We start from the raw sequence: 13,879 nt of genomic DNA, 5'->3' as shown, positions 1-13,879 counted from the left end.
CATCAGCCAAGTCAGAGCTGAGAGAAGGGGGAAGTCACAGTTGATCCCAGGTGTGACAAGTGACAGGTTTTTATGTTGCCATAGAAACAAGACATCCAGGCCTAGCAGTATCAGACCAAAAACTCTATTATAAAGCAGCAGTTATCAGAACCATTTGATTCTGGCTAAGAAATAGCGTGGTGGAACAATGGAATAGATTAGATCCCTATGACATAATAATCAATGACTATAGTAATCTAGTATTTGATAAACCCCCAAACTCCTGCTTCTGTGATTAAAACTCACTAATTCACAAAAGTTGCTGGGAAAACTGGAAAATATGTCAGAAACTTGGCATAAACTTACATCTCACACCCCATACCAAAATAAGGCCAAAATGGGTACGTGATTTGGGTGTAAAGGGTACTACCATAAGCAAATGAGGAGAGCAAAGGAAAATTTACCTATCAGATCTTTGAACAAGGGAGGACCAAAGAAGCTTAAGAGCTTCCTAGAGTGTTTTCCCACTCTCCTCCATCTGACTTGCAGATCTCTCTGAGCTTCCTTGGCTGGTCCTCAAAGGGAGATAAGGTTTCACCTGGTTTGGATTCAGCAGCTTTCCATTAGGTAGGCTTGCCCAGAGAGTGGTCTGGTCCCCTCTCTTTGCTAACAATAATACAGGTCCCCCTGTCATCACTACTCTGAGAAATCCCTTCCCCATTGCCAATCAGGGATTGTGGAGATTTCTAAACGTTTGTCATCTTGTTTTGTGTTGCAGCCTGGGTTCTAATAGTCTGGTAAGTCCATGGACCCCTATTTGGAATAATGAGATAGTGTTAATATTTTTTCATTCTGTGAAGATTTTTTAATATTTAAATTTTTAACATCCATTTTATAAAAAAGATTTGGATTTCACATTCTCTCCTTTCCTCTCATTCTTTCTGTGCCCACTGAAAAGATAAACAATGTGATATGAATTAAAATCATGTTTTTACATATATAAAAGCAGTAAAACTAGGAAAATCAGAAGTTTTAAACATTAAAGACTGCAATCTTTTCTCATCTGAACATTACTCAGGGAATCTATGTGGAGAAGCACTGACTTAGAGGCCATTGAGGTAAAGGGACATAACCAGGATCACTCAACCATCCTTCTCAATTCCAAACCCAAGTCCTCTATCCCCTAGACCAGAATTACAGAGAAAAATGTTATCTATTATCATCAGCAGCTCTTTTATTAGTAATGAACTTCAAGATCAAGAATTCTCTGAAGCTTGCTTATTTGGAGAAATCGAGAGCAATTCCAACGTCGTCATTTTGATGTCATCATAAACTGCCACAGAATCCATTGTTGTTAAGGTAGTGCGATTCGGGAAACTCAAATGAAACCCATCAGGCAACTTCACCTCAAAGGAAGTCCCTTTAAACTCTATCAAAATCTGAATGGAGAGAGGATAGAATGAGATGAACGGAAAACGATAGGTTTGGAGACAGGAAGATCTAGATTCCAATTCCACTTTAAGACTTTCCCTATAAGACAATGTGCGACCTTGGACAAATCATTTTTCCATTCTGAACCTCATTCTGTGAAACGAGAGAGTGACACTGGATGTCCCCTGATGTTTTCTCCAACTCTAAATCTAGAACACTATTATGTGTCCTGGTATATCCCAGGGTCTTCTCTTATCATTTTGGGACCATGGCCCTTCACAACTCCCTCCGGTTCCCGCCCTCCACCAACCCACCCCAAAACATACTTCAGCTGAAGCCACCAACATTGGGGTTCTTACTATTGACCTTTGGAAATTCACTGACTCATTTTCCCTCTAACTTTTTTTACCCTCTCCATTAGAGTTCATTTCTAGGATTCTTCTATCAAATTCAAGAAGTGGATGAGATCATCTGTTGGACTTTCTTAGGTGGAACATTTCATGCTCTGGTTCTGGGATCTTACCTCCACGGTGGTCCCTTGCACAAAGGGGAAATAGGTATGCCTTATTCCTTTATCCCATGCACCATCCTCCATGCTGTTGCACAGGATGTTTCTGTAATCCCTTTCATAGTCGAAGTTTGGGCTGAAGCGGAGACCAATGTTACTTCCATCTTTGCCTAAGTCTATTACAAATCTGGGAATTGAGGACATGGCATTGACACAGAGCCTTGGAAACCTCCACTCAGAGAATTCCTGAGCTAGAAGACCCCCAAAGGGATACTCATCCCATCCTGACCTGAAGCACCATGACTCCTCTTCTGTAGTACCCATTCCACCTCAACCCCATCTAACAAGTTCCCATTGCACACATTTTACTACCTCCAGAGAGAAGCAAAACAAGTTTGGTGCTTCTAATAAAGGGACAAGTGCAAATAGGTAGGTAAAAAATTCAGCTATTACCCATAATAAAATTGTGTCTCACCCATCCCATGTCCCACTTACCTTCTGGCATTAGGCAATATGTCTCCCACCAATCTTATGGAATCTCCTGGTTTCAGGTTCAAGCGCCTGGCATATATTGGCTGAAAAGACCAAGCACAGTAAAGTTAGGGCTGAGTGGGAGTTTAGGGAGCCACAGCTTCCAGGTGGGGAGAGACCCTCCTTCAGGAAGGTTCTAGGAAAGATTATTTAGTGCTGAAGTGGGAGTCAGTCCCAGATCTATGAACTTGAGGAAACACCTTCATGTCTCTGGACCTCAGTTTCCCTATTTGTTAAATGAGGTACAGGCCCAATTGAGTGATCAGTCCATTCTTCATTTTGCACCTCAGATAACTAAGACTTAAAGAAATAAAAAGTGATCTTTTCTTGAGTAACAAGATCAGAACTAGAATCCACGTTTTTCCTGAATCCCAGGGCTTTCTGTCCTACTGGCTGCATTAGTGCCATCTTTGGCTGACATCACAGGTATCTTAGCACTTTGTCAAGGGGAAAATGAGGACCGTGGTTCTCCCCCAAGGGTAGAAGATTGGCTGTAACTCAATGGGGAAATTCCTTGGTGGCTAGGTCAACTTTACTTTGCCTCTAACATATCTTCACCAATTGTCTTGCACTCTTCTTCATTTGCCCAGCATGGTCTGCATTTCATTAAGTATGAATGGGGATCCTCAGAAAAGTTTTCAGGAGAGCTTCCCACTTTCTCCATGGCCAAGTCTTGGTCCTAATCAAGAGCAGAAGTCAACCATATTCAAGAGAAGGGGAGGAAGAGTCTCAGAAAGATTTGGGAATAAAGAGTAACCTTGGGAAAAACACTGAAATTAAGCTTCTCCTTCCTAAGGGAAAAAGGGTAAGGGAACCAGGGCAGCAGTGATATATGGTCCCTTTTAGTTCTAAATCAATGGAAAAGTAATGGGAAGGCGTGGTGAGAGGAATTTTATGCATTAGTTTCCCAAGAGAAGAGAAAAGTAGTGTATTTGTGAGATCAAATGGAAATGTCTAAGAAATCACTTGTTCCATTTGTTTTTGTCACCTGCCCCATTTGTCTTCCCATCTTCAGGCTTTTCCTTTTCCACTAGAGTCTAGTCAGTCTGGCTCTTTCTGTACTATCAGCCTAGGTTGGAGTTAACTTTCTAAGACAGTCATTAATTCCAGAAGGTCTGATCTTGTGACAGAATACCCATCTCTGCTTTCTTCGTCTCTTTCCCTTCCTTCATCTCCATGCAGATGTAGCCCCTCTCAGCCAACGGACACACTCCCTCCCCAAGATCTCTCTGACTTATCAACTTGTTAAAGACCTTGGGCCAGCAACCAGAGACAAAAGACAGCTTCAAGGTGAAGGGGCCATGGCAAGGACAGACCTTGCTAGGACTAGGGAGATCAAGGGGGGTGAAATAGAGGAGAGAAAAAGAAACCCTAACTCATATAGACAGGAAGGGCAGACCATCTCCTCTCCATTGGAAACACAGCATCCTTGAGTCTCCGGGATCTTTTCGAGCCCCAATCCCAGGGGATTTCCCCATTGTCGAACCCCAAGTCTGTGCCCTAGCTCACTCACTCCGGCCATAACGGAGGGATGAGGGAAATGGTCCTGCGATTCTCCTGGCTGTGTTGGATCCCCGAAGGAGAATGTCCAACTCCAAGACCAAGAAGGTAATTCAGGGAGGTGTCAAGACCCTTCAAAAAGAAGATTGGGCTCAGGGCTTCCTCTGAATCCAGAGCAATCCCCCACACCAGTCCGGTCCTCAGGAACTTTAAGCCAAGTTAGAGCACAAAAGGGGAGGTCTCTATATCAGGAGAGAGGACGGTGGATGTGAGCTCTACATCTTGGAAAATGAACCAATCAATGAGACGACATCTGTGGTCACACCCTCTCTATATCAAGCTCTTCCCTTTTCCAAATTCCTTCCCACAACCAAATCCTAAAATCATCCTTTAAGGTGAGTCTCCTCTCCATTTGGGATCGCCTTGCTGAATGTGGGGGATGTGAATAATATGGCTAGAGGAAAAGATAACAAACATTTGCCCAAGATTTCATTCTTTATGTAAAAATAAACAAGCACACACCCATCATTAATATCCACATTTGTTTTTTCTTTAATAAATGATAAAATTATACAAATACCAAAAATGATTTCAAAACAACGTCTTTATTTATTATCGGTAAATATTTGATTTGTATCCTATTTTATATACTCAGGTCACATAAAAATTTCTCTGGTGAAAAGGAGTCACAAATGGGTAAAAAGTTGAGAAAGCCAGCTTTAGGGGATGAGGTTGGAGCAACTTTTAGAGGGAAAATTAGTTTTAGAATAAAGATGAATATGATGTTGGAGGGAAGAGACTGGGTGGCTCTAGAGGGAAAGCCATATTCTAATCCAAATGAGTGTCTCTCCAAAAAAAATCCACCTGAAGGTGGCAATCTTAATCAGAGGATGGCATAGCATGGACAGACTGAGAATCCATCTGGTTTCTTAACAAATGTGGAAACCGAGGCCCTGGGGTCATTTGGGCCTTGAAGAACTGAACCCAGATCTCTGTCTAGGCCCTCTGACCCAAGTACAATGTTTTTTTTTCCCACAAGACCCCAAGATAGGAGTCCCAGGAAGTCTTTGACACAGCTTCTCCTTGGATACCCACAGATCCTTCCCTTGACAGTGAGACCCAATGAAAACAGAAGTGCCGGGTCATAGGTTAGAGAGGGTCCTGGGATTCCATTAGCTAAATGGGAATGAACTCCCTGAGTGAAAAGAAGGGATCTGACTTTCCCCATCATGCCTTCCTTTTCCCTCTTGATTCTTGTTTTTCTCTTGAGGGGGACCTGAAGGCCAGGATCCTTAGCAACAAGACACTTCCACTCTTTGATCTTCAGTTTTCTTATTTGGGCTTGAGCAGGCTAAATCCCCTCCCATCGGACAGTCCCTCTGTATTTCCAGCCAGGCTCAGATATCTAAACCCAACAATCCTGACCATTCCTTCTCCTACCATCTCTTTCAAGGGCAAGAGAAGCACTTCATGAACCTTGCAGAGGTTGGAGATACATTAAGCAAAGGGAACTCCTAGCAGTGACTGGAACAGAGCAAACAAAGCTCCCCACCAACTTTAGGTGCCTCATATCTTAAGTTTGATTCCAGCCCCTTCACCTCCCCCCTCAACTGGCACCACCCCAACTCCCTGCACTGTCAACTGTGCGACTCAGGGGCAAGTCATATCACCAGTATGTATCTCACATTCCTCCTTTATAAAAAGGAGATAAAATCTTCGTACCAACCCCTTTCCTGGTTGTTATGGGTGAATGATTAAATGGTTGAGGACATAAAAATTTAGTTTTCCAATCTTATCAATATATTAGGCAATGCCTAGCAATTGTTAGAGGAAAAAAAATGGGAGCAGGCCCTTTCCTCACCTTAGGACTGCATCCCAAATATGCTAAAAGACAGATTTTTATACATAAAGAAATCAAATGAGCCCAATAAATCAAAAGGAAACATTGCAATATTAAGTAATCTGATTTCACATAGGAAGAAAGATTAGGAACTTTCCAGGAAAGTCAACAGGTTCAGTTCCCTAAATTCAACGAAAAAGAATATTTCTCTCCCCCAAAATGTTTTTATATAGTCAAAAGAAGTCAGAAACAATAACTGATTAATCAATACAGGGCCACTTTTCAGATACAACATTGGTTGCTTGACGTGTATGATGTAGGAAAACTCTATATACACAGAGTAATATTCCATTACTTTCATATACTACAATTTATTCAGGCATTCCCCAATTGGCTGACATCTGCTCATTGACCACATCTTTGCCCCCACAAAAAGAGCTGCTACAAACATTTTGGCATCTGTGGGTCCTTTTTCCTCCTTTATGATTTCCCCTCAAAGGGTATGCACCATTTTATAAGTCTCTGAGCACAGTTCCAAATTGCTCTCCAGAAAGGCTGGATCAACAACTCCACCAACAATGTGTGTGTGTCCCCGTTTCCCCACATCTCTTCCAACATTTATCATTATCCTTTCCTGTCATCTTAGCCAATCTGAGAGGTGTTCGGTGGTACCTCAGAGTTGTTTTGATTTGCATTTCTCTAATCAATAATGATTTAGAGCATTTTTACATATGACTATAAATGGCTTTAATTTCATCATCTGAAAATTGCTCATATTCTTTGACTATTTATCAATCAAAAAATAACTTGTGTTCTTATAAAGTTGACACAGTTCTTTATATATTTTAGAAATGAGGTTTTAACAGAACATTGGCTGTACAACTCCCCCCAGCTTTATAATTCCCTTTTAATCTTGTTTGCATTGCCTTTGTTTCTACAAAACCTTTTTAATTTGATGTAATCAAAGTTGCCCATTTTGCATTTCACATTGTTCTCTAGTTCTTTTTTGATCATAAATTCCTCCCTTCTTCAAAGATCTGTGATATCACCCCCAAATCATGTACCCATTTTGATCTTATTTTGGGATGGGATGTGAGATGTTTCTGACATATTATTTTCTAATTTTCTCAGCAATTTTTGTGAAATAGTGAATTTTTATTCCAGAAGCTGGAGTTTTGGGGTTGATCAAATATTAGAACAGTATAGTTATTGATTATTGTGTCATGGGTATCTAACCTATTCCACTGATCCACCACTCTATTTTTTTAGCCAGTATCAGATGGTTTTGAAGACTGCTGTTTCATAATGGAGTTTTAGGTATGACCATCATACTTTGTATTTTTTCATTAATTCCCTTGATATTCTTGTCCTCTTTTTTTCCCAATACTTTCATTTTTACAGAGAGGGAAACTGAGACACTGTTTGTTCCCAGAGTTGTAACTCATGGGTCTGGAAGAGAGAAACAAAACAAGTTAAGGCAGCATTGATAGAGTATAGGGACTGGGGAAAAGGAGGCTGAACTGAGAGTGATAAGGGGAGGGGAAGCTAGCATTAGGTAAAGACATCCAGTACAGGGAAGCAGGAGGTGATGGGAAGAGAGGACACTTAGTCCAATTTAAATGAAAAAAAACTGTCCTTTATCTGATCAAGTTGCCTCAGTTTCTTCCTCTGGCTGCCATGTTGTCGGTGGAGTAGTGGGACCCCTTCAGTCCTTCTCTGCCTCTCTCCCAGGGCTGGACTGAGAGGGCATCCAGTATTCTCTGAGTGAATGTCATGACCCCAAGCCATTATCTGACCCAGGAAACCATACTCAGAGGGGTGGTCAGGCCTGCCCTCAGTCAAACAGCCAATTCTCAGCCCAGACTGCACTGGAACCTGGCTCTAACCTTTGGACATCCAGGCATGTGAGGGCCTTTCCACCCAGGACTGGAGGCTCCTTCTCAAGCCTCTCTCTGACTTGGGCCCAGCTTACAGTGAGTGTCCCCCAAAAGTCTGCAAACTGGTCATCCCCCTTCTGCTGTGAGGAGTCTAGATGTGGTGAGAGCAGCTGACAGGGCTGGCCCTCTTGAAGCCAACCAGCCCTAGAGCCAAGCCCAGATCTAGGAGCCGTGAGCCCATCTCTGAGCTTGGGCAGAATCCTTGGTCACTGCTTGTGAGTTTATTCTATGGTGATTAAAAAAAAACCTTTGAATTTGAGGCTGAGCTGGAACTGGCTGCACATACAAAGTCTCTGGGAACAGATCTCTTACTTTCGTCACTTTCTGGTGGGAAGAAATACGGGAATTTATTGTACTTCAGAGGAGTAGAGGAGAGATCAGAGGCTCAGAGAAGGGATCTCCGAGGCCATTGAGTCCAACTTCCTCATGTTACACAAGAAGAACTGAGGCTGGGGATGACTTGGGCTCATATGAGCATAGACATAGAGAGCTGGAAGGACCTGGGAGTCCAAGATCTTGATTTTACCCTGAGGAAACGGAGGCCTTCTCCAAGGTGGTCTAGACAGTGGGTATCAGAGGTCAAAGTCAAATCCAATCCCTGTGACCTCAGAGCCAGGGAATGTCTTCCTCCATCTGACCTGCAGATCTGAGTTTCCTTAGCTTGTCCTCAAAAGGACAGTAAGGCTTAACTGGTTTGGATTTAGTAGCTTTCCAGCAGGTGGACTTGCCCACAGTCTGTGGTCTGGTCTTCTTCCATACCTACTACATAGAGGTTCACCTGAGGTCACTACTCCCTTCCCCATTGCAAATCAGGGAGTGTAGAGGCTCCTAAGTGATTATTACCTTTTTGTGTTATAGTCTGGACTTCTGAAAGTCTGGGAAAGCCCATGGAACCCTTCTCACAATAAGGTGGTGGTGTTGATGTTGTATTTTTTTTGTGTGAATGTTTTATATATACATATATACATGTATATATGTATATATAAAACATTCACACAAAAAAAATACAACATCAACACCACCATATATATATGTATATACATATGTATAATATTCATATATATAATTATATATATGTAATATATATATAATTATATATATAACATATATAATTATATATATATTTAAAATTTTGAGTTCTTAAATTTCTCCCTCTCTCTTGTTCTTCCTCTCCCCACTGAAAGGGCAAACAATACGATATGAATTGGAATGATGTTTTTCTTTATATGTGGATACCACATAGTAATTCCAGAAAAAAATAAAGGTTAGCAACAAAAAAAATGATATTTTTCATACCTAAAAATCACATGTGGAGAACTCCTCTCTTAGTGTCATCAAAGGGCTTTCAAGCTTGTGTAGGCCCACTCAACCATCCTTCTCTACCCGAACCCAGACCTCTATCCCCCAGATCAGAATAACAGACAGTGCCAGCTGTTATCATCAGCAGTACTTTTATTAGTAGTAAGAGAGCTCCAAAAGTGAACAATGATCTAAAACTGGCATGAAAGGAAAATTCATTGGCAATTCCGATGTTCTCATTTTGATGTCACTTTGAGCTGCCACAGAATCCATTGATGTTAAGTTAGTGCAATTTGGGAAACTCAAATGAAGCCCATCTGGCAGCTTCCCTACAAAACTGCCTTTAAATTCTATGCAAACCCAAATGGGGAGAAGACAGACCGAGATGAACACACAAACCTAAGCTTGGAGACAGAAAGATCTAGATTCCAATTCCAACTCAAGACACTCATTAGAAGACATAGTGTGAACTGAACAAATTTCTAAGTTTCTTCCTCTGTAAAATGAGGGAGTTAGAGTAGGTAGTTCTAAGGTTCTTCCTAGCTTTAAATCCAGGATCCTTTTATGTACCCTGGCATATCTCAGTCTTACTGGGATCACAGCCCATCACAGCTCTCTCACTTTCTCTCCCCACTTCAGTCCAAGGGATGCTGGCCTTCTTGTCGTTGACCTTTGGAAGTCCACTGAATCATTTTCCCTCAATCTTTTTGTCTTTTTTTGCATCAGAATTTTCTTCCAGGACTTTTTTGTCAAATGCAAAAAAAGGTGGAAGAAATTTCTTCGATTCTTCCCAAGTGGAATATTCCTTGCTCTGATTCTGGTAATTTAGTCTGGGAGGGGATGACCCTGAGGATTTCTGTCCAAAACAGAAACAATTATTAAATACATTCATTCTGAACCAAGCCCTGCTGAAATAATGACCATCTGGGGCTTGTCCTAGTTCCTACTGTTGACCAATCAGTGAAAGCTAGCATGATTTAGGCTTAAGGGATGGTCCTTAAGAAAGACAGCTCCCTATGTTGGATTGAATAGGCAAGTCCCTCTGTACCTGTCCCAAATTCCTCCTGGTTCTGCCTCTGGGGCTGAGCAGGAGTAGACTAAATCCTCTCCTATGGCAGAGCTCCTCTGTATTTTCAGACGAGGCTCAGGCACTCAAATCCAACATCCCTGATTATTCCTTCTCCCACCATTTATCTCAAGGGCAAAGAAAGGATTCCATAAACTTTGGAAGAGTTGGAAAAACCAAAAAACAAACAAACAAACAAACCCATCATTACCAGGGAAAGAGAGCCCCCAACAGCAATCAGAGCAGACTAGACACAACTCCTGTCCTCCCAAGCCTCCCACCATCCCCAAATGCTTCACATTCTGAACTTGCTTCTAGCCTCTTCACCTTCCCCCTGTACTGTCTCCTCCCATTTGCCCTGCTATGTGACCCATGAACAAATAATATCTTGACTGAAACTCAGTTTCCTTCTCTATAAAAAGGAGATAAAAATCCGTGTGCCAACCCCCTTCCTGGTTGTTATGGGTGAAATATTAAATGACTGAAGACAGAAAGATCAGCCTAACAAGTTTTTTGATGTGTTAAGCAATGTCTGACAATTGCCCAACAAAGCCAGAGAAGCTCCCTTCATCACCTTAGGATTGCACCCCCTCCCCATACAAGAAGAGACAGGTTTTTATCATAAACAAATGAAGCCAATTAATTAAAAGGTAGTCAATACAAAATTAGGTAATCTGATTTTTAATAGGAGGAGAGATTAGGAACTTTCAAAGTTGGGAGAGAGAGAGTCAATGGTGGGGAGTTAATTTTCTGACTTGTATCTTTATATAATGCAAGGAGTGTAGAAACAATAACTGTTTGAACATTACAGGGCCACTTTTCAGATAAGTAATATAGATTGCTTAAAATGTATAATTGTAAGAAAACTCCTTGCATCAATTTTGGATCTGATCAGATTTCAGGTCGGCCCAATTTAGATCTTTAGGTAAGGGTTTCTAAATAGGAGGGAAACATGGTTCAGCTTCTAGGCTATGTAGGGCCAGGTTCAAAAATACCATAAAGTTTTCTCCCAAGAAGGAATATGGATTAGATCCACAATTGCATAGAAAGGAAGCTGGACTAACTGTATTACTGAGTACCAAAACTGAGTCAGTGTAATTTATTCAATTCCCCAAATCGATCACTTGCTGTCCTAATCCCCTCAATTTCCCATTTTGACTGATGATGGAGTGGAAATATTTTCTCTTGGACATTCTGGAATAGGTCTCATTCTCCTAGTATCTAAGGAGACTGCTTCTCTCATTCCATATTACTTGTAAAAGGGTTGTAGATAATTCTGCTAAAATCTGCCAGTAATAAAACTTTATATAATTTACTACGGGTCTTAAAGTTGGTTCTATAATTCTGAAACTTCAGAGAATTTAAGTTTTTATATAACACTTGATCTTGGTTTTATTTTTTAAACCTCAATCTTGTACCTCACATAAGAACCTAAAAAAAATGTTGAGGGTCTGATTTGTAAACGAATTATGTCTTTTAAAGTTAGCAAAGAGGGAGGATTATGTGAAAATGGCAGAATGGATCAGAAAATTCAAAGCACTCTAGGTTTCTCCCATAAACAAAATATAATTGAGCCTTAGGACAAACATAGATTGGTGAAAAACAAACAAGATTTGGGACAGAACAAGGATCCTTTTAGGACTACTGCAGAAGCCCAGAAGAAAGTGGTTTGGGTAGAGGATTAGTTAGTATAAAGTGTAAATACCTTGGGGCGAGCTTTGTTGAAAGGATAGCAGGGAGCCCTGGGGTTAGCTGGGTTTGAAGGTAGCCTCAGTCAGAATTATAGAAACTTTCACCTCCCAGAAGCAGCAAGGGAAATTGGGGCATTTGAGTCCAGATTATTGAGGGAACTTTTCCTGAAAAGGAATGGCAAATGGAGAACTGCAGCTGAGTCAAGGCCCTGGGTGACCCAGAAACCCAGAATGCCTGATGAATGCGAAGAAGAAGAAGAAGAAGAAGAAGAAGAAGAAGAAGAAGAAGAAGAAGAAGAAGAAGAAGAAGAAGAAGAAGAAGAAGAAGAAGAAGAAGAAGAAGAAGAAGAAGAAGAAGAAGAAGAAGAAGAAGAAGAAGAAGAAGAAGAAGAAGAAGAAGAAGAAGAAGAAGAAGAAGAAGAAGAAGAAGAAGAAGAAGAAGAAGAAGAAGGAGAAGGAGAAGGAAGAAGAAGAAGAAGAAGAAGAAGAAGAAAGAAGAAGAAGAAGAAAGAAGAAGAAGAAGAAGAAGAAGAAGAAGAAGAAGAAGAAGAAGAAGAAGAAGAAGAAGAAGAATGATCCACATGTGCAAAAATGGCTTGTAGCAGTTCTTTTGTGGTAGCAAAGAATTGGAAAGGGAGTGGATGCCCTTCACTTGGGAAATAGCTGAATAAGTTATGGTACATGCATAAGTAATACAACATTATTGTTCTATAAAAAAAATGATGAACAAGCTGATTATAGAAAAGCCTAGAAAGATTTACATGAACTGACACTGAGTGAAACAAGCAGAACCAGGTATACATTGTACACAATAACAGCAAGAATGTGTGATGATCAACTATGAAAGGCTTGGTTCTTCTCAACAGTTCAGTGATCCAAAGGAATTCCAACAGACTTTGGACAGAAAATGCCCTCTGCAACCAGAGAAAGAACTGAGGAGACTGAATGTAAATCAACACATGCTAGGTTCAATTCTTTTTTCTGTTTTTTGGGGTTTTTTGGTTTTTCTCTCCCATGCTTTTTCCCATTTGCTCTGATTTTTCTCTTCCAACATAATTCATAAAACAATGTGTATTTAAAATAAATTTAAAATTTAAACCATATGCCTGAGATTAATATTAATAATTGGATAATCCAAAAGAAAACCTGGGGTAGAGCTGAGTATGATGTAACTCTAATAGAAAAAAAAAAAAACTAAGAAAAGGGAAAAATAGTAATTATACTCTATAAATAAGATGTAATAGCAAGACCCAATACAGAAATATTAGATCAGGGAGGAGGGCTACTCCTATTCACATCAGGAATGGGTTAAAGAGGGAACAATACACGTGTAGACCAAGAAGGATATTGCACCCTCCAAAATCTATAAAAGAATAAGGAGGATTGAAGGTCCAGGACCAATCAGAGGAAGCTATGTATGAAAGAAGGGAAATCCCTGACCCAGGCAGAATAAGGAATTTAGGAACTAATGACACAGAGTGTTCCAAGAAATGGTCCATTGGGATCATCAGTTCAGAATTGGAAGGGCCTTAGAGATCATATTATCTCATATTCTTCCCCTCCAGGTGGGAAGAAATTATGGAATTTATTGTACTTCAGAAGAGGAGAGCAGAGATTAGAGGCTCAGGGAAGGGACCTCAGAGGCCATGGAGTCCAACTTCCTCATGTTACAGAGGAGGAAACTGAGGCTGGGGAATGACTTGGACCCATGGGAGCACAGGTATATAGAGGTGGAAGGAGCTGGGAGCTCTTCATTTTTACCCTTAAGGAACCTGGGGCTCAGAAGCTTCTCCTAGGTCATTTAAACAGTGAGTGTCAGAGGCCAAATTCGAGCTCAATAGGTCTGACTCCAGAATCAGGGAGTCCCAGAACCACCCATCATGTCTGCAGATTTCTCTGAGCTTTCTGAGGCTAGTTTTCAAAGGTTCACAGTGTCTCACTGGTTAGGATTCAGCAACTTTCCAGCAAGTGGACTTGCTCAGTCTGTGGTCAAGTCCCCTCCCTTCCCTAATACACAGAGATACCCCCAGGTTATTACTCTGGAGGTACTCTTCCCCATTGGTTAATCAGGGAGTGTGGAAGCTTCTAAGTACTTAT

The 13,879-nt window shown here is 41.0% G+C and overlaps 1 protein-coding gene across 1 annotated transcript; it reads right to left on the bottom strand.

Moving 5' to 3' along the window:
* Window positions 1-821: 821 nt before the first annotated feature.
* On the bottom strand, window positions 822-4,234 carry LOC141542656 (galectin-1-like). Its single transcript, XM_074267237.1, has 4 exons — window positions 3,963-4,234; window positions 2,414-2,493; window positions 1,934-2,105; window positions 822-1,418 (listed from the first exon to the last, which is right to left on the bottom strand). The coding sequence occupies exons 1-4, from the start codon at window positions 3,969-3,971 to the stop codon at window positions 1,236-1,238; spliced, it is 444 nt and encodes a 147-aa protein (XP_074123338.1). The 5' UTR covers window positions 3,972-4,234; the 3' UTR covers window positions 822-1,235.
* Window positions 4,235-13,879: the final 9,645 nt, after the last annotated feature.

This window comes from Sminthopsis crassicaudata, chromosome 5 (genome assembly GCF_048593235.1).
Source record: "Sminthopsis crassicaudata isolate SCR6 chromosome 5, ASM4859323v1, whole genome shotgun sequence".
NCBI lineage: Eukaryota > Metazoa > Chordata > Mammalia > Dasyuromorphia > Dasyuridae > Sminthopsis > Sminthopsis crassicaudata.
This window is presented reverse-complemented; position numbering and strand designations above follow the sequence as displayed.